Below are 19,428 nucleotides of genomic sequence, written 5' to 3' on the forward strand. Positions count from 1 at the left end.
CCTTGGTTTGTGGTACATCATTAATCCTCTGTATTCATGTGGGACCTTCCCAGTATATTCTCACATTATCTTTTTCTGTGCATGCATACTTTTGTGTTCAAATTTTCCATTTTTATAAGGACACCATTGTATGAGATTAGGGACCATCCTGATGATTATCCCTTGATTAACTATATAAGAAACTATTTCCAAACAAGGTCACATTTTAATTTACTTGGAGTTAGGTATCTTTGAGAAGACAGTACAATTAAACCCATAACAGACAGTTATTATTGAATTAGTTTTCATAACAAATTCACTTTTCTCATGTGTATATCAAACTAACTAAAAAAATACTAGATTTTTCTTTTTAAACTTCTTAGCATGAGAACATGTTTTATTTTTATGAGCACTATGGACAGTTGTTACCAGAGTGATAGGTACTAACTCATTATTTATTTGATGTCCCGTAAAATTGAAATGCAATAAACTCCAAGACATATACATCCATATATTTAAGAATTTTATGTGCTTAGAAAGCTGGATATATTCTGAAAGGTATGATATGATATGTATTTTACACAAATCTTCCAAAGAAACCACAGAGTACTTCTGGACATTTGAGTCCAAATAGAAGCATTTCATCAAATATTTCTGCTCTTCAAGGAACACTTTCCTGAAGCTGTTAAATTATAATATATGTCCCTTACCCAACCAGACTGCCAAAACAAAAGTCTGATGTATTTTAGACAGTAAGAAATGTTTGAGGCACATCATTCCATGCTGCTTCCAGCTTCTTGTTTCAAAGAAAGTAAATGACCTTTTTAATTATTGGTCTCTAGAGTTTGCTATTTGGCTGGAACAACTAAAGAAAAGTTCTAAGAGATCACTGTTTCGCTTACTGCTTTTTTAACAATTTTATAATAGTTTTCAATTTACAAAACAAAAATTATGAAGTAGTACAAAATTCCTATATATCCCATTCCCAGCTTCCCCTATTATTTTTTTTAAGATTTATTTATTTATTTGAAGGCAGAGTTACAGAAAGACAGAGACAGAGAGAGAGAGAGAGATGTCTTCCATCCTCTGGTTCACTTCCCAAATTATTAGTATATTTGTCACAAACTGTAAATCATATGCAGCTTCTGTACTATTAAATATAATATTTACTTCTTTATGCCAACTTTTTCTTATTAACGACTTAAAACCACTTGGAATTTTTTAAAACTTTCATGGAAGCTCTTTGAGGTAAAAGGAACCATACAGATGGAACAAACTATGAGGATAAGCTGGATAAAACCAGAGTATGAATGAACCTATTTACTATGCACATATGACTGCAACAAATAATACCAGTTCTTAGCAGAGGGTTTTTTTTTAGTGAAAGGGTGGTAAAGCAGTACCAATTGCAAGATAATTATCCAGCTCATATGATTTTCACTGTGCATTTCTTTTTTCTCTATCAAAACCAAAAAGTATGAAAAATCAAAAATGTTTGATTTTTCATACTTTGAAACTTCAACTTATGATTTGCTTAAAATATAGTTAAAATTATGTATCTTGCTTTAGAACAATATCTTTAGTTGTTACATGTAAGGCATGCGGAGCCGGCTGAAATGCCCATGAGAGTATTTCAGGCATGGAAAGCCAAGACACTCTGGGGGAAAAAAAAAAAAACCTAAATGAAAGATCTCCACAAGTGAGATCCCAGTGGAAAGAACGGGTCATCAAAGAAGGAGGTACCTTTCTCTGAAGGGAGGAGAGAACTTCCACTTTCACCATGGCCTTGTCTAAATATGATCAGAGTCAGTGAACTCAGGGGGCTTCCATAGCCTTGGCAGCTCATGACAAGAGCCTAGGGTGATTACTGAGGCCATAAACAGGAGTGTCAATTTGTTAAGTCAACAACAGGAGTCACTGTGCACTTACTCCTCATGTAGGATCTTTGTCCTTAGTGTGCTGTACATTGAGATTTAATGCTATACCTAGTACTCAAACAGTATTTTTCACTTTATGTTTCTGTGTGGGAGCAAACTGTTGAAATCTTTACTTAATGTATGCTAAACTGATCTTCTGTATATAAAGAGAATCGAAAATGAATCTTGATGTGAATGGAAGGGGAGAGGGAGTGGATAAGGGGAGGGTTGCGGGTGGGAGGGACGTTATGGGGGGGAAGCCATTGTAATCCATATTCTGTACTTTGGAAATTTATATTCATTAAATAAAAGTTAAAAAAAAAAAACTCTGAAGAATCAAAAACTAAAAACCTCCAAGACTTCAAAGATATCAGTGAATGGTTCAGAGGCCAAATGGGCTCAGGGAAACTGTGAGGTACAACAGATGGGAATGGCAGTGTTCTAGTCAAGAGTCAGCTGATACACTGGAAAGAAATATGATTAAGAAAGGGGCTCTTGGGGCTGATGTTTTGGCATAGAAGGTAAAGCCACCGCCTGCCACACTGGCATCCCATATGGGCGTCAGTTCAAGTCCTGGCTGCTCCACTTCTGATCCAGTTCCCTGCTAATGAGCCTGCAAAAGCAGCAGAGGATGGCTCAAGAGCTTGGGCCCCTGCACCCATGTAGGAGACCTGGATGAAGCTCCTGGCTCCTGGCTTCAGCCTGGTCCAGCTCTGGCTATTGCGGCCATTTGGGGAATGAACCAGTGGAAATCTGAAAGGAAGAAAGGGAGGGAGGAGAGGGAGGGGAGGGAGGAGAGAAGGAAGAAAGAAAGGAAGTAAGGTAGGTAGGGAGGAAGGGACTTTTTTTTCCTTTATTACTCCCTGTTAATGTACCCTTTCCAAGTGTTTCCTAACTTGTTTTTTGAGGAACACAGGTTTGTTTGTTTGTTTGTTTTTTGTTTTGTTTTTTTTTTTTTTTTTTTTCCTTCAGGAGGGATCCTATTTTAGTAGTATATAAACTCCCCATTGACTGATGGTCTGCTCAGATTGTCAGTGTGATTTTATGCTATTCCAATAAATTAAGGGATTTTGTAACATAATAGAACATATTCACTCTCAAAGTGTGTAAGAAAGTTGCTGGTAACCTACATTTAGTTTCCTAAACTGTAAAGATCTTATTGTTAGCATACTTGTAAATCTTGAGACTTGAAAAAAGTCTTGAGAAAATGATTCTATTAATTATTTCTATGACCTTTACTAGCTGTATATCTACCAAGCTGTATATCTACTTGTTGCATACATGAAATGGTCATTTGTATACATAATAAAAATTCAGAGTATTCAACAAAATAAAAATTATAAAAATAATATAAAGAGTATGAAAAGATACATGGAAAAACTGATTTCTTTATCTGGGCTGTCTTGTCTTCTCAGAGGCAACCACTCTTAAAGTTTCTTGGTCAGTGCATGTAAAAGCAGTTGTATATGTTTGTAAATGTATACTCATATGTATGTGCATCGTTTTAAAGTTAAACCATAGGGGAGCATATTATTCATTCTTATACACTGTTGCTTTTTTCACTTAAAATAGATTAAAAATTACTTCATGTAAAAATTTTAAATATGAAATACTTTACTGTATTTTCCAACTTTCCACAATCAAAAGTAAATACAGCAAGCATCTACTTTCAAAATTAACTGTATTGCATGAATGTAAAATTATGTTTCAAAATAGAGTATTCTTTCGAAAACAGTTTTCCTGATGTCCCTTTGTGAAGTAGAGTAATACCAAAATAATAAAGCATATTCAAATATACCTGAAATCCTAAAACTAAAATAACTACCTGTATTTTCTTAGTATGTGTTCTATACTCACCAGAAAGCAAGTCATGAAAATTAAACAAGAAAATAACAAAGCTTTAGTTTAAAAAAAGCAAACTGCAGATATCTTGAGATCAGTAAATGTCATCCAGTATCCCGAATGAACTCTAAGCTAGGAATCATGAGTTACAGTTCCAATTATGCCACTAACTAGCTATGCTATTATAAGTATTTCATCTTTTCTGGACCCCAGGAAGATTTTTTCCCCTGCAAAATTAGTGGAATATGTAATTATAAATTTGATGACAACAATGTTGATGTAGAAATAATAAACGTTTATTTCTCACCTATAAGTTTCTAGTACATATTCTATACAATTTACAGACATTAATTCATTTATTACAACAATCCAATGAGACATGTACTATCTCTAGTTTTACGAATGAGGAAATTGAGGTTTACATAAAGATTGCATAAACAGTTTCCCAAGATCACAGAGTAAGTGGTAGAATCAGAGTTACAGTATGGATTTTCTGGCTTTGAAGAATTAGTAATTGGTTTTCAATCTTTTATTTTTAAATTCATGCTCAGTTTTCATAAGCATAAAAATTTGCCCCCATTGTGACTTTAGTATGCTTCCTGACACTGAAAATCACTACATTATATTATTTTCTTTTATTTTATATCCTTCTATGTTCACTATTAGAGTGTTATTACGTAGTTAGATACTTAAGTACCTGTTGAATCATTAGAGATTAATTAATATTAATATTCATTATAGTCTCAGTATTAACCAGAATATTAATTGAATCAGAACATAAAATTCCCTAACCGATCTAGGTTAGTGTTTAGATAGTCCTAGCCACCTGATCAAATAAAAAGAGAATTTAATACAAATTTTACCAATGGACTAATTTGAAAAATAATATATCACTAATAAAAACTGTAAGTTTTAGGTTTTGAATTACTATTAAAGAGCACATTAAATTTTAAAAATAGTTTCAGTTTTTTATTTATTATTAATTGTTATTCTCAGTGACTATTTTTGACATATGTGTGTGTTTTAGGAATATTATCCTCAAGTTCAATGCCATCATCACATTGTACAACAGCCCCAGATCATCCACTCTACGCAATGCCAACAGTCCCATTCTGGCCAACAAATACAAACTATCACAGGAAGTGATTCAATTTCTACAAACACAGGAGATGAATTGTGCCATAGTGGATCAAGCCAATTACATGAACAGGTAAGATCAATCAGCAATTCCTTCTCAACTCAAAGGATTTTCTGGGATCTCTCTTATACCACTGTACAGGTACTCACATTAACTTTCATGAAAATATTGTTTTGTTATAGCACTTTAAAAACAAACTTTTTCATTTCCGCTCAAAGATAAAACAATATTAAATCTATGTGGTATGTTATGATCTGTTTAATGAATGACTAGCTGATCCTCACTTCTAAAATGGACCCAGCAATTGCACAACATTAAATACTTTTAAGAGTTATGACATTAAATGAACAATGAATTGGAAATAATATTATCTAAGATGATTGTAATGTTCACATGTCACAAGCTGGTAATTACTTCCTGTATGTCTTCTTTGAGAATATATCATACTAAGTCAAGTCAGAATGTGTATGCATTTTATTACATATTACAACAAAATAGAAACTAAAACAGTTGCTAAGGAGAAATCTCCTGGGATATAATCCTCAGTGACTGATTTATGTTATGAAGTCTTCAGAATCTTGTAAACTCTGCTATACAAGTGTTAAAGAAAAACAGGTTTTCTTGTATCTTGACAAAACCAACAGTCATAACTGGAACAGTGGGTAATCATTCACCATTTCTGTTTTTTCATGTCAAATCGACCTCTCTCATGGGCATCTCTTACTAAAAGACAAAAGAAAAGAATAATAAATAAAGAAGGATTCTGACTATACAAGAATTTGATGGGCTTGCATTAAATGTTATGGAAGATTATTTTTAAGGACTGCAACTTTGAAATATACACTTTGGCCATATTGGTTAAAGAAAAAACTACAAGTGATTTACAAATATTTTTTCCAACCTAAAAAAATGCACAAGGTGGTCTTTTCTCTGAATGTCTGTATGTAAATAATGGCTTCTAGAACAACTCACAAACACAATCTAGAGTGTATTGATTTTCTTATGTATTGGGTTAGTAATGACCATAAAAAAGCCTTTTTATTAGATTAAATAATTTTAAATTGTCATTTGTATAACTCGAAGTTGTTCAGATATCAACAATTTCATATGGTTCAATCTAATTCTTAACTTTGCTTTCCATTAGTTTCCTCTAATAGGGGAAATGTAGCAAGCACATAAAACATAATACAAAACAAAATGTCTGTCATGAAAGAAGGTTGACAAACATGCTTTGGGAAAAGAAGAGACAAGAAATTAATTTCAGCTGGGAGATCAAGTGAGGTTTTCCTGAGGAGGTGGAAATTGACCTGTATTTGAAAAATGGGGAATTTCCATATGTGGTATTCTGGTGTTGCTTGGAGGTGATATCATAGGAAGAGGGACTCATGTAAACAAAATCATAGACTTGGAAAAATACATTTGAAGTTTCAAGACTTGATTTGTATGTCATGGAAGACATGTGATAAGGAATACTAGAGTATAGTATTAATGTGAATTGTTAAGACCAGGTCTTGAGGTTGGTTCTGGGCTTTCTTTAGCAGACAACAAAGTGAATGAAGGTTATGAAGTAGGAAAATACTGCTGGGTATGTTTTAGAAGGTAAACTGTAGCAGCTTTTTGTAAGATAGGCTAGCATATAGATTAGTTTTCTTCTTACAATGATCCTATTACAAAAGTGTTATTGTTGTGCTTATTCAGATAAGGAAACTGAGGACTGTCACGGAGGTAGTTTCTCTCGCTCTCACTCTCACTCTCGCTCTCGCTCTGTCTCTCTTTCTCTTTCTCGCTCTTTCTTTCCCTGCTCTTCCCTCCCTCTTAAATAAATAAGTACCGGGGCTGGCGCTGTGGCATAGTGGGTAAAGCTGCTGCCTGTGGTGCTGGCATCACATATGGACACCGGTTCTAGTCCTGGCTGCTCCACTTTCGATCAGCTCTCTGCTATGGCCTGGGAAAGCAGTGAAAGATGGCCCGGGTCCTTGGGCCACTGCACCTTCATGTGAGACCCAGAAGAATCTCCTGGCTCCTGGCTTCAGATTGGCACAGCCCCAGTCGTCCTGGCCATTTGGGGAGTGAACCAGCAGATGGAAGACCCCCCCCCCTTCCCTTTACCTCTCTGTGGCACTGCCTTTCAAATAAATAAATAAATACATATTTTTTAAAAATAAAAAAATAAGTATATAAAATGTAAAGAATTATAAAGTAGACATACTTTAGGCTATTTTACTTTTTTACTAATAAGTTTAATGGAAACTTACAAATTGTGTGTATTATATGTGATGTTTTCAAACATGTGTACATTACTTATTGTCCAGTCAGGGTAAATATATTTATGTCTGCAAATATTTAATATTTATTTATGGTGAAAACAGTTTAAAATTTTGTATAATTTAAAGAGAAAAATATACAGTACATTAACATTGTCCATATTAACCGTACTGTGCACCAGCACTCCTGAACTTTTATAACATTCTAACTGTGACTTCATACCCATTAGCCAACCTTTCCCCATTGCTCCCTATTCCCTTCCCTCCCTATGTTCTGATAGTCACCATTACACTTTTAACTTCTGTAAGATCACTGTTCTATAGAATCCACATATGACTGAGACTGTGTGACACTTGTCTCTCTGGACTTGGCTTATTTCACTTAACATAGTGACCTCCAGTTTCATACAAATTGTTGTAAATGATAAGATTTCATCATTTAAGAAGGAGTAATATTCCCTTGTGTGTATGTTCTTTTTATTTATCCATTCATTAGTGGATGAACACTTAGGCTGTTTTCATTTCTTGGATATTATGAATACTGTTGCTGTACATATGGAAGTACATAAATCTCTTTGATAGAGAAACCAGGAACTAGGAGCTTCTTCCGAGTCTCCCACTTAGGTGCAGGGGCCCAAGCAGTTGGGCCATCTTCTGCTTTCCCAGGCCTTAGCAGAGAGCTGTGTTGGAAGAGGAGCATGTGGCAGTAGAACCAGCACCTATATGGGATGCTGGCGCCACTGGCGGAGGATTAACCTACTGCACCATAGCATCGGCCCCAACTTAGGATTTTAATTCAATTATTTTAGCTTATGAAACTTTATTCTACTGAGCCACATGGCCTTCAGCGATTGACTTGGCTGAACTGAAGTTCAGTTTCTTTATCTATAGTAAAAATCATATTTTAATGTATTATATATGCCACAAGAGAATTAAATGACTTAAAATATGTAAAACATCCAGGTTAATGCTAAACTTATGGATGTTAAAATGGATGTTTGATTCTTGACTTTCTTGCTCTCTCAACTCAGACCTGAAATGTTTTAAAGCATTAATATAAAAATTGTTCCCATTGAAATAGTATTTTTTATAAAACTAAATCACCTTTAAAGTTCCTTTGGCAAAAAAAGGCATTAAAATATTTTTCAAAATTGGGTATCTAAAAATCTGGCTTCAAAATCTTTTTACAATACTGATTTATGTTTATTTCCCATGGTCCTCTCTAGTAACATCATCATTTTGTTTTCAAATTCAAAATATGATGAGTCATATGTCCTTCCTTGCAGAAATTAAGAAAAACATGCTGTGATAATTTTCCTGCTATTAGCAAGGAACAGATAATTTCTCACATGTTAGCAACAAGAAAAAGCTCAGCTAACTCATTTTAGAAGTTGTCATACAGGTGCTTTTTATAAGAACAACTCAAATAATGATCTATATTGTGTGTGCAACTCTTTTCCACTTGGCTTAAGGCTTCCAGGGAATCTTTTGAAATCATGGAAAGTTGTAAAAGGAACATTCCTTCTCTCTTGGATAGTGCTATTACCAGTGAGGAATTCTTCAATTTGTGACTTGATGCCTTTCTTCAATCATTCAGTAATTCACTTTTAGTAGACATCAAAACAGCACAGATCTTACCATCAGCTACTTTTTGGCAGGTCTTTAGGAAGCATGCTACATTGTTTATTTAACAGACTTCATTCACTGATGATGGGATTTTGATGCTGGTTAGTTTAATAAATTCAGCAGTTCTGTCCCTTCACTCGTAAACATTTGGTTCAAACCCTTCTCTGTAATTGTTGCTTTTTTTATCCCTATTATTGAAAATGAGTGCTTTTATGCAAATACTATTCCTTCTAAATACTAAATTCATATCTGTTTGGGGCCCAACGCTACCTTGTATGTCTCCTGTTATTTTCAGCAGCCTCCTCTTATAGTAAACTTTTTTCTAGGCAAGAATTTTTAATAATTTATTCATTTCTTTTCCTTGGAAAGAATAGAGACAGGGAGAAAGAGAGAGATGGAGATCATTTCTATCTGCTTAATTCACTCCCCCAAATGCCTGCAACAGCCAGGACTGGGACAGGCCAAAGCCAGGATCCCAGAACTCAATCCTGGTCTCCCACATAGGTGGCAGGGACCCAGGTACTTCTGCTATCATCTGGTTTCTCACAAATTGCACATTTGGGCCAGAATGGGCCAGGAAGCTTGATGGGAAATGAAGTAGCCAAGTCTTGAAGCAGACTCTCTGATATGGGATGCATGTGTCCGAAGTGGTTACTTAACTGCTGTGCCTAACACTCACCCCTTTGGTACCCTTTTGAACTCTTTTTTTAAAATATTTATTTGCCTGGAAGAGTTAGAAGGTAGGAGGGAGGGAAGGAAGGAGAAAGAGACAGACAGACAAATAACATCTTCAATCTGCTGGTCACTCCCCAAATGGCCACAACAGCCAAAGCTGGGCCAGGCCAAAGCCTGGAGCCAGGAGCTTCATCCAGGTCTCCCACATGGAAGTGGGAGCCCAAGTATTTGGGCCATTCTCTGCTGCTTTCCCAGGCACATTAGCAGGGAGCTGGATCAGAAGTGGAGCAGCTAGGACTCAAACTGGCACCCACATAGGATGCGGGTGTAGCAGGTAGGGGCTTAACTTGCTGTGCCATAGTGCCACTCTCCCTCCTTTTGAACTCTTGCTTTACAACAGACTCATTTTTTTTTAATTTTTACTTGCTTTCTCTTTTTACAAATAAGCTTTTCTTTATTTATTGATGTAATACATATCATAACTTATGGGATCAAATAGTATTAAAAGGCATAAAACAAACAGCAGTTCCCTGTTTCAATATTCTTAACTACCCAGACTTGATTCTCAGAGGCAACCATTTTCTTTTTTTTTTTTTTAGATTTACTTATTTATTTGAAAGGCACAGGCAGAGAGAGAGAGAGAGAGAGAGAGAGAGAGAGAGAAGTCTTCCATCTAATGGTTCACTACCCAGATGGCTGCAATGGCTGGAGCTGGGCTAATCCGAAGCCAGGAGCCAGGAACCTCTTCTGGGTCTCCCATATGGGTGCAGAGGTCCAAGGACTTGGGCTATCTTTTAGTGCTTTCCCAGGCCATAATAGAGAGCTGGATTGGAAGTGGAGCAGCCAGGACTAGAACTGGTGGCCATATGGGATGCCAGCACTGTAGGCAGCAGTTTTACCCACTACGCCACAGTGCCAGCCCCACAACTATTTTCCATTCTTAGTTTCGTCTTGGATTTGGATGTGCTTCCATATCACTAATGTGCATAAACTTAATTCTGCTTTATCTTGTTCCATCAATGTTCTATGTTATCTGTTGATAATGTGGTACATATTTAGATTTCTTAATCTTCCATCTACCTGTTTCAATCTCTTCCACCATTCCAATATGAATAAATCTCCATTTTTTATTGAATCAATATTTAGTGTTTATATTTTGATTGATATAATGTGTTTACTGCTCAACCAATTTGTGTATTATTTTTTCTTCTTTTACTTGTACAACTATTTCTTCTTTTGATGGTGTGAATAATTCCATATTCAGTTTCATTCTTTTGATTTTCTGTGTATATGTTGCTAATTCTTTTCTTAGTATGATTTTATACACAGTAAACAGTTCTGATGTTTGTCAATCAACCATCTCTAATCAACATTCTGCTCTCCTTAAAAATCTGCAGTCCATAGACACTGCCCCTATTGGCTTGAATTATTGCTATCTTCTGACCTTCTGGTCACTCTCCCATCCTTCAAGAGTTTCATCAACAAGCTTACAATCTTCTCTTTCATTTGCACTGAACCCTGCCCTGGAATCATCTCTAAGAACTTCACCACCCATATCAGCGATCTTTCCCACACTCATTATCCTCAATTTCTTCATTGCTGTGTCTTCACTCCACATAAACGTTTGCCTCTCTTTGAACTTATATTATTACTTGAAACAGTTTAGCCTGGAATTCTGAATATCTCTTTCTCTTATCATCACTTTCTTATATCATCTCCTACTCTCTTATTTCTACTTAACCTTGCCCTCACCAAGCTCTCTTTCCCTAAGTACTAAGCTATTGGTTTCCATTACCAATCAATTCATCAGTGCTCTTGCTAGAAGCCCTTAAATATTCTTGCTAACTTCTCCTATTACTACCCTCACTTTGCTGATTTCTCACTTTAGTTAGACTTCCATTCACATTCTCTGCTCATAAATTTTTACTTCCTTGTCAAAATATTCCTTGACTTTTCTTTAGAAAAACCCCAAACAAGGTTGTCTTAGTCTAGCACGGGTTGTCTCTTGTTTGTCTGGACACCCTGCATTGCTAGATGATTCTTTTAATTAATTTATACTGGCTTGTTGCCACAGTCTTCAATGTCTAAGCTTTATCTACCTCAGTCTACTCATATTCTAAATCCCATTGCTGCTCTTTCCCTCTCTGTAGGTGGCCTTGTCTTCTACTGAAAATGGGCAATGAATTTCAAATTTTAGCCTGTACCAGAATCAGTTGGATTACCCGTGTAAATTAGAGATTGCTAGGTCCAAAAATTTGCATTTCCAGGTTCCCTGCTTATCCTAATGCTACTAGTCCAGGGACCACAATTTGAATTCACCATGTGAACTGCTACAGTACTTCATTTCACTGACACCTTTTTCTATACCTTGAGTAAAATTCTGATTCTTTTGCTCTTCAAGAATCAGGACTATAAACTTGGCTTCTAGGTGACTCTCTTCTCAAGCCCACCTTTCTGTTGACTTATAATTCCATGTTTTTTGTCCCTTTAAATGCAAAATTTCCAAAGGAGGAAGGCATGCTGACTTGTTTTCACTTCCTCACTACCCATATATTCCTTAACACTTTGCAAACTGGATGCAAATTTCACTGTGTCCCTGAAACTGCTTTATTGACCTCCAGTTTTCCAAATTCCACTTCATTTTCTTGGTCCTCAACTTGTGCCATTTCTACTGATTTGGCACACATGGTTTATCTATACTATTCTTACATCATTTCTACCCATTATACTGTATCATTGTCTCTATATCCTCTTCTCATTATCTTCTTCCTTCTTGCATCAGGAAGTTTTCCTCCAAAACCATCCTTGACTACCTTCTCTTTTCTCTCTCCTTTCCCTTTGCAATATGATATAAAAGCTTGATTTCTACCACTACCTATACATGGATAACTCCAAAAACTTCCTTCCTCACCCCTATTTGCTTATTTGACATTTCTGTTTGAATCTCCCACAATCACCAACAACTTATCACACCAGCTTTTTACTCTATGGCTCTTAGTTCTATTAATAATATCTCCAGTATTCTAATCACCAGACTTAAAGCTTAACATCATTATTTTTACTTTACCCTTTAGTTTGACATTCCACACCTAATCAGTTGTCATAGTTTTATGATACTTCCTAGATACACATTTTTCATACAGCTGAAAATAGGTTTAATTCTGGAATTCTCTAAGTATTTGATCCATGACCTTCTTTCTAGTCTTTTTTTTTTTTTTTTTTTTTTTTGACAGGCAGAGTGGATAGTGAGAGAGAGAGACAGAGAGAAAGGTCTTACTTTTACCATTGGTTCACCCTCCAGTGGCCGCTGCCGCCAGCGTGCTGCAGCCGGCGCACCGCGCTGATCCGAAGCCAGGAGCCAGGTGCTTCTCCTGGTCTCCCATGGGGTGCAGGGCCCAAGCACTTGGGCCATCCTCCACTGCCTTCCCGGGCCACAGCAGAGAGCTGGCCTGGAAGAGGGGCAACTGGGAAAGAATCCGGCACCCCAACTGGGACTAGAACCCGGTGTGCCGGCGCCGCTAGGTGGAAGATTAGCCTATTGAGCCACGGCGCCAGCTCTTTCTAGTCTTTATCAGTCACCATATTCTTTTTTTTTTTTTTTTTTTTTTTTTTGACAGGCAGAGTGGACAGTGAGAGAGAGAGACAGAGAGAAAGGTCTTCCTTTGCCGTTGGTTCACCCTCCAATGGCCGCCGCTGCAGCCGGCGCACCGCGCTGATCCTGGCAGGAGCCAGGAGCCAGGTGCTTTTTCCTGGTCTCCCATGGGGTGCAGGGCCCAAGCACCTGGGCCATCCTCCACTGCACTCCCTGGCCATAGCAGAGAGCTGGCCTGGAAGAGGGGCAACCGGGACAGAATCCGGCGCCCCAACCGGGACTAGAACCCGGTGTGCCGGCGCCGCAAGGTGGAGGATTAGCCTATTGAGCCACGGCGCCGGCTCAGTCACCATATTCTTAACATTGAATATTAGAATATTCTAGAAGACCATGAAGTCTTGGAGGGAGGATACAGTGTCTTATGTACTTTTGTTTCTAGTAGTGTCTAGGACAGTACCTTAGGAAATTGCAGGGTAAGTTCTGAATAAATATGTGTATAAATGCTATGTTTGGTTTATGGGTATATATTTTAGCCTTAGATTTAAAAAATATAGCCAATAAAATATATTAAAGTGCTAGTGCATATGTACAGCAATTTCTTTCAGAGGCCTAGATTACATTGAATAAATTATATGCTAAAGAATTGAAGAACAGAGAAATAAGAAAGAAGAAAAGATAAAAAGTAGTACCAAAGTTGTTAACAAGGCCTTATATATCTTAAAGTAAAACATTAGTTTAAATTACTTTCCTTCAATATATTTATATGTTTATATATGTATGTATATATATACATACATGTGTATATACACTTCAGGAAATCTTCAAAAACCTGATGGAAAGTGGTTATGAAAAAACTATACATGAATTGCAAATATTTTACAGCAAAGAAACATGTTTTAATTGCACTTCCTCATTAACTTTTTGAAGTACCCTATAGGTATAGGTACAGGTATAGGTATAGGTATTTATACCTCCCAATTCATTTCAAAATGGATTTGGAGTGGCTGATAAGAATAAATAAAGTGAAATATTACAGAAAAAGAAGTGAGCACCAGGGATGGCATCAATACAATGGAACAATAACACCAGAAAGAAAAGAAAGTATGTTAAAATATAGGCCATGAGGTTCTGAATCATTAATAAAACTGAGTTAAAAACTTGTCTCTGAGCTTCCTTGAAGCCATGGGAAAAAGGAAAGTATGATTCATTAGAAATTTTCCATTGTTCAAGAGAAAAAGATTTATAAATTCTTGATATTCACTTTGTGTTATAGCAAAATGTTTTATTTTTCAGTCAGAAAGAATGACTCAAGCTGCTAAAAATCTTGTTTGATCACGTGTGTGCTTTACAGAATGACAATACAAAGCACCTACATGACTCTTGATTCTTTGAGAATGGAATAATCATTGTATTTTTCATCATAATGCCAAAATGTAAATGCACACACTCTCCCACACACCCCAAAAGAGAGAATGGTCTTGTTCAGATTTCACTAAAGTGTATTTCGATGTGATGTGTTAAAGCACCTCTTCCAACTAATGCTTTCCTGTATAGCCTACTTAATTTGAGGTCCAATTTCATCCTTTGTTACAAACTTTCTCACTGCTTACCTAACAAGATTTTATTTGTTACCTCCAGCAACTTTATGTCCATCATTACCTACATTTTGCAGTTGAGGAAACTGAGATTCACAGACTTTAAGTAATTTACTTAACCCACTACTGGGCAGTATGTTTCAAATTCCACTCATTCTTCATGATAACATTTTGCTGTCTAGATTTATTCACATAGAAAGTTAAATCAGATCTTTATTTCAAGTAAAGAACTGTTATGAATAAAGAAGTGGTCATTTTAGAACAAATTTTTATATAATACATTCAATTCATTGTGGTGATATTATTGAAAATATAATATGTACCACATTCTGTACAATTTACCATTTATTTATTAAAATATCTTTGGGGATTAAAATAGCAGTGAGCATTTTCAGGACCTACTTTTCTTATACTTTTCTCTTGCTATAATTGCTACTTTGTGGTACAAAATAGGAAGAAACTTTTTTTACCCTATTAGACAAACTGTGTTGTACCTAAATGCATTTAGCTTTCAGAGACTAATGCCTAGTAGATTAACTATGGTTTGAATATGCCTGACAGCCATTAGCTTCCACAAATCAAAGCAGAGTTAATAAAGTGGTAACCTTATCTATCTATAAGTATTATCATATCCTTATGAGCTTTGTGGGCATATAGGTATAATCAACATATTGTATCCTTTTATTAATAATGAGATTTTTCCTCTGTTATGCAACACTTCAAAAGTTACTACCTAGATGGATCTTAGCACAGCAAATCTTGTTACTTAATATGTTCATGACCTCTTAGGGTGGTAGGCACTTATATATAATCAGTTTTGTATAACATGGCATTTTAAGCACTTTATAATCTGCTAAACAACTCTTCTAAATAAGTGAAATATGCACACACTTAAGCCAATTACAAAGTGAGAATAAATTTAATTAAGTCAAGACCTTGTCCTGCTGGATTGCGATTTGTACCTTGACACAAACTATTCCTTGGCTTGAGAAACATTCTCATAAATGTGTGCTAGGAAGGCTGAAGGGGGCCAGGCAAGAATTTGTAACAAAAGATCAGCCTAATCAGCAACTATTGCATATCTAATATCTGTTTGACTCCATAATCACTACAACCACACTTTGTAAATATAGTTTATCAAAAGTTTCACCCTTGAGAATGAAGCTTTATATATAATACAAAGGTTAGCATGAAAAGTCTACCTACTACTCCTTGGCATCTCATAGATCACAAATATGAAACAAAACCCCAAGTTGGAACCAAGATAACATCCAAAGTAGTGGTAAAGTCCACTTTAGAAATTTTTCTCTTTAGAAATTGTTTCCTTTCTATATATTTTCAGAAAAATTTCGACTAATTAGCCTCTGCTTATACACCTAAACATTATCACCTTGCCTTCAGTATGCTGAAGCAGTTTACATCAATAAGAGATAAGGAATTGGATTTATTCTCCATTATTATAGTCAAATAGGACCTGATTTGTGGGTACTTCATTGATGTGTGCTCAAGAACTTCAAATAATTTTTGAAGAAACAACACATTTTTATATCTGGGAACACCTATTCCTCAGCATAATCTGTGTTCTTGCCCTGTTCACATATGAACAGCTAAAGTCATTATCCAAGGTGACATTTGAGACAGGTTATATTCATGAGGCAGGTGAGTAGATACCAGGTTCAGCTATAACTTCAGTATCTTCTCAACTCAATATTGTTACACAGAGAAAACATCCATCCATTAGGGTTAACATTATTCTGGACCAAACCATTCATGTTTTCTTATGATGGCCCCTATTTTTCAAGGTTAAAAAGGACCTGAATTTGAACCAACTCTAAAAGCTGCACTAAAACAAGCCCACAAACAATTCCAATAAAATTAAAAAGCTTTAAGGAGTTAAGATTTAGTAGTGGAACATATTGCTAACTGGTAGCATTACAGTGTGTGATTATGAATTTTCACCTTGTTCTTGAGTATTAATCCTGTAAAAGACTTGACAATAAATGAGAATTTGACTTCTCTCAGTCCTTTCCTCTCCAAACTTTTAACTCAATTTGGTTTTGGTTTTTACTATTACTCAACTGCTATTTTTAATTGCAGACTATAGAAAACTAAGTAAAAAATATTCTCATATAAAAGATAAGAGTGGGATTTTGTTTCCCAGTTTTCTACTTTGACATCTTTTTTAACCAAAAGAGCCTTTTAATAAAATTTTAATCCTCATAATTTTCCTCTAGCTCAATTAAACTTATTACATGAACTTCAGGTGTATTTTGCTTAGTTTCACACTAGGAAAATAAAAATTCTTATTGTTTCAAATTCTAGCCCAACTAACCTCCAAAATAATGTAGTTGTGGGCAGTGCAATTTCAAAAGAGCCAAGAACAAATAATAGAAGTCATTTTAGAAGACAATATAGAATAGTGATTATAAGACAGCACTGCCTCATCTAATCTTTATGGCACAGTGCCAGGCACATAGTAAGTATAATCATTTCCCTTTGGTAGCTTCTAACACCTCTTTCTAGCTTTGAACATATGCAAATGTTAATGTAAATCATTCCTTGTTCAAGCCTCTGTGATTCATTATTTAGTTGCTTAAAAATAACCCATAAATCATATAAGTAAAGGTTTCATTAATGCCACTAAAAAGTCATGTGAGTAAAGAGTTGTGCACCTAAAAGGACTACCAATGTCAGAATCACAATCACAGTACCATGACGGGAGAATGTGCAAAAAAACAAAAAGAAGTAAATATTTTAAGACCACTTCCAACTATGAAATTACTCTGGCAAACAAATCAAACTGGAAGGGATAGAAACATGATTTTCATAACATTATGAGGAGATTATAATCAGCTATGAGAAAATTATGCAAATACTAAACATATCAGATTAGTTGTTTGAAAATTCTAGCAGGGAAACTCGCACTTGAATATAGTTGGTTGCACAGATGTCCTCTTCTGCTTGGGAAATTTTCAGTATTGGAAGGAATACACATGGAAAGATGAGGAAGAACAGGGACCAGCTACAACAATAGAAATAACCTAAAGATCAGTGCAGTGACACAAACATGATGCATAGATTTCCCTCTTACCCACTTTGATTCTTGAAATCCTGTTTGAAACAATGTTTGTAGGCCACTCCCAGTTTGATGACTAAATATATGGTCCATAAGGACCATGAATAGAACTGGAAATCAACATTTAAGTATTCATATTTATTCTGAATAAAAACTTGTCTAATTTTGACCTTCATTTTCTGAAGGTGCCTATCAGTGACGCACTGATAACCAAGATCCAGAAATGTAGGTCAAAATGAACTGTCAACCTCAAACTCTACAATGAGCTGTTGCAGTTAGACTGAACTTTTCCTCCCAAATTAGGAAAAAGGTACAAGGGACCACTCTGATATTCTTGAGATAGTGTTGCCTCCACTCTTTTTGGCTTTCTCTTCACTAGATAATTCAAGAAAGAAATCTGGAGCCAGCATTGTGACATAGCAGGTTAAGCTGCTGTCTGCAGTGCCGGCATCTCATATGGGTGCTGGTTGGAGTGCTGGCTGCTCCACTTCCAATCCAGCTACCTGCTAACGTACCTGGGAAAGCAGTGGAAGATGGCCCAAGTGCTTCGCCCCTGCACCCACATGGGAGACCCAGATGATGCTTCTGGCTCCTGGCTTAGGCCTGGCCCAGCCCTGGTCATGGCAGCCATTTGGGGAGTGAACCAGCAGATGGAAGATCTCGGTCTCTCCCTCTGTCTCTGTAATTCAACTTTCAAATAAAATAAATAAAAACCTTAAAAAAAAAAAAAACAAAGCAGAGAGAGAAATTTGCAAGAAAATTCCTTGCAGAATCAGCTGGAATTTCAGGCAAATTCTAATCAGTTAGATGACTTCTTTCAATTTAACAGGCACTTATAAAGCAGCGTTATAGTGTTCAATCAGTATTGTGCTGGTGCTGTTGGATAAAATATGACTCATTATTTACTCTTGATTATTTCTTTTGTGGTAGGGAGAGTGTGTTGAGAGAACAAGACATATATCTGTAAAATAATATGAAAAGAATTTGACATAACTGTGCTCAAAGAACTAAATTTAATTAGATTGTTGATGGGTATAAATATAGTCTTCATGGAGGTAATAAATCTTGAGATGGGTTTCATAGGATGGGTAAGCTTTAGCTACACACAAAAAAGAGAAACAATATTCTTGGCAGCAAACAACATGAGTAAGGACCTGGAGGCGAAAATAGCATGGTGCATGCCCAGGACGATGAAATCTACAGCTGTAGCAGACATAATGTTGGGAAATAGAAAATATGACTTTGTTGATGTAAGCATTTAGATATTTTTTATTGGATGTATAGGTCTATGGATATATATTTATATATTCATGTATCATCTACATCTACATCTGCATACTCAAATATGTACTATTTGTTAATTTTATGACGTTTACACGTACAGTGTGATAATCTTGACATAGATTTGCCCATCTATTCATGGTTCACATGGGAAATCTTACTTTATTTATGAGGTAATCATTACCTTCTCTGCAAAGCAACTCCAAAGGATACATGGACAAGAAACTGAAATTGTGGTGAATTCATCCAAACTTTAAAAAATATATAAATATACATTATTTAATAAAAAACATGATGATGCTACATTTTATTTTGAATCTTGCTTTGTATTTTGTAAATTGTATTTTATGTGGAGTATGTAAAAATGAAAGCTTCTCTTTGCTTACTTTTCCTTACTGCTGTGTGTCAGAGCATACAAGTGTTTTTAAGGTCTGCATTCAGAAG

General features: G+C 35.8%; 1 protein-coding gene across 2 annotated transcripts in view; it reads left to right on the forward strand.

Moving 5' to 3' along the window:
- POF1B (POF1B actin binding protein) overlaps positions 1 to 19,428 on the forward strand; it is a 98,837-nt gene that overhangs the window by 34,464 nt on the left and 44,945 nt on the right. For both annotated transcript variants that reach the window (XM_002720251.5, XM_008272992.3), the window contains exon 6: positions 4,765 to 4,947. In XM_002720251.5, the coding sequence (XP_002720297.1) occupies positions 4,765 to 4,947 (183 nt within the window). The remainder of the gene's footprint in view (positions 1 to 4,764; positions 4,948 to 19,428) is intronic.

The sequence above is a fragment of the Oryctolagus cuniculus genome, chromosome X (assembly GCF_964237555.1).
Source record: "Oryctolagus cuniculus chromosome X, mOryCun1.1, whole genome shotgun sequence".
Lineage (NCBI taxonomy): Eukaryota > Metazoa > Chordata > Mammalia > Lagomorpha > Leporidae > Oryctolagus > Oryctolagus cuniculus.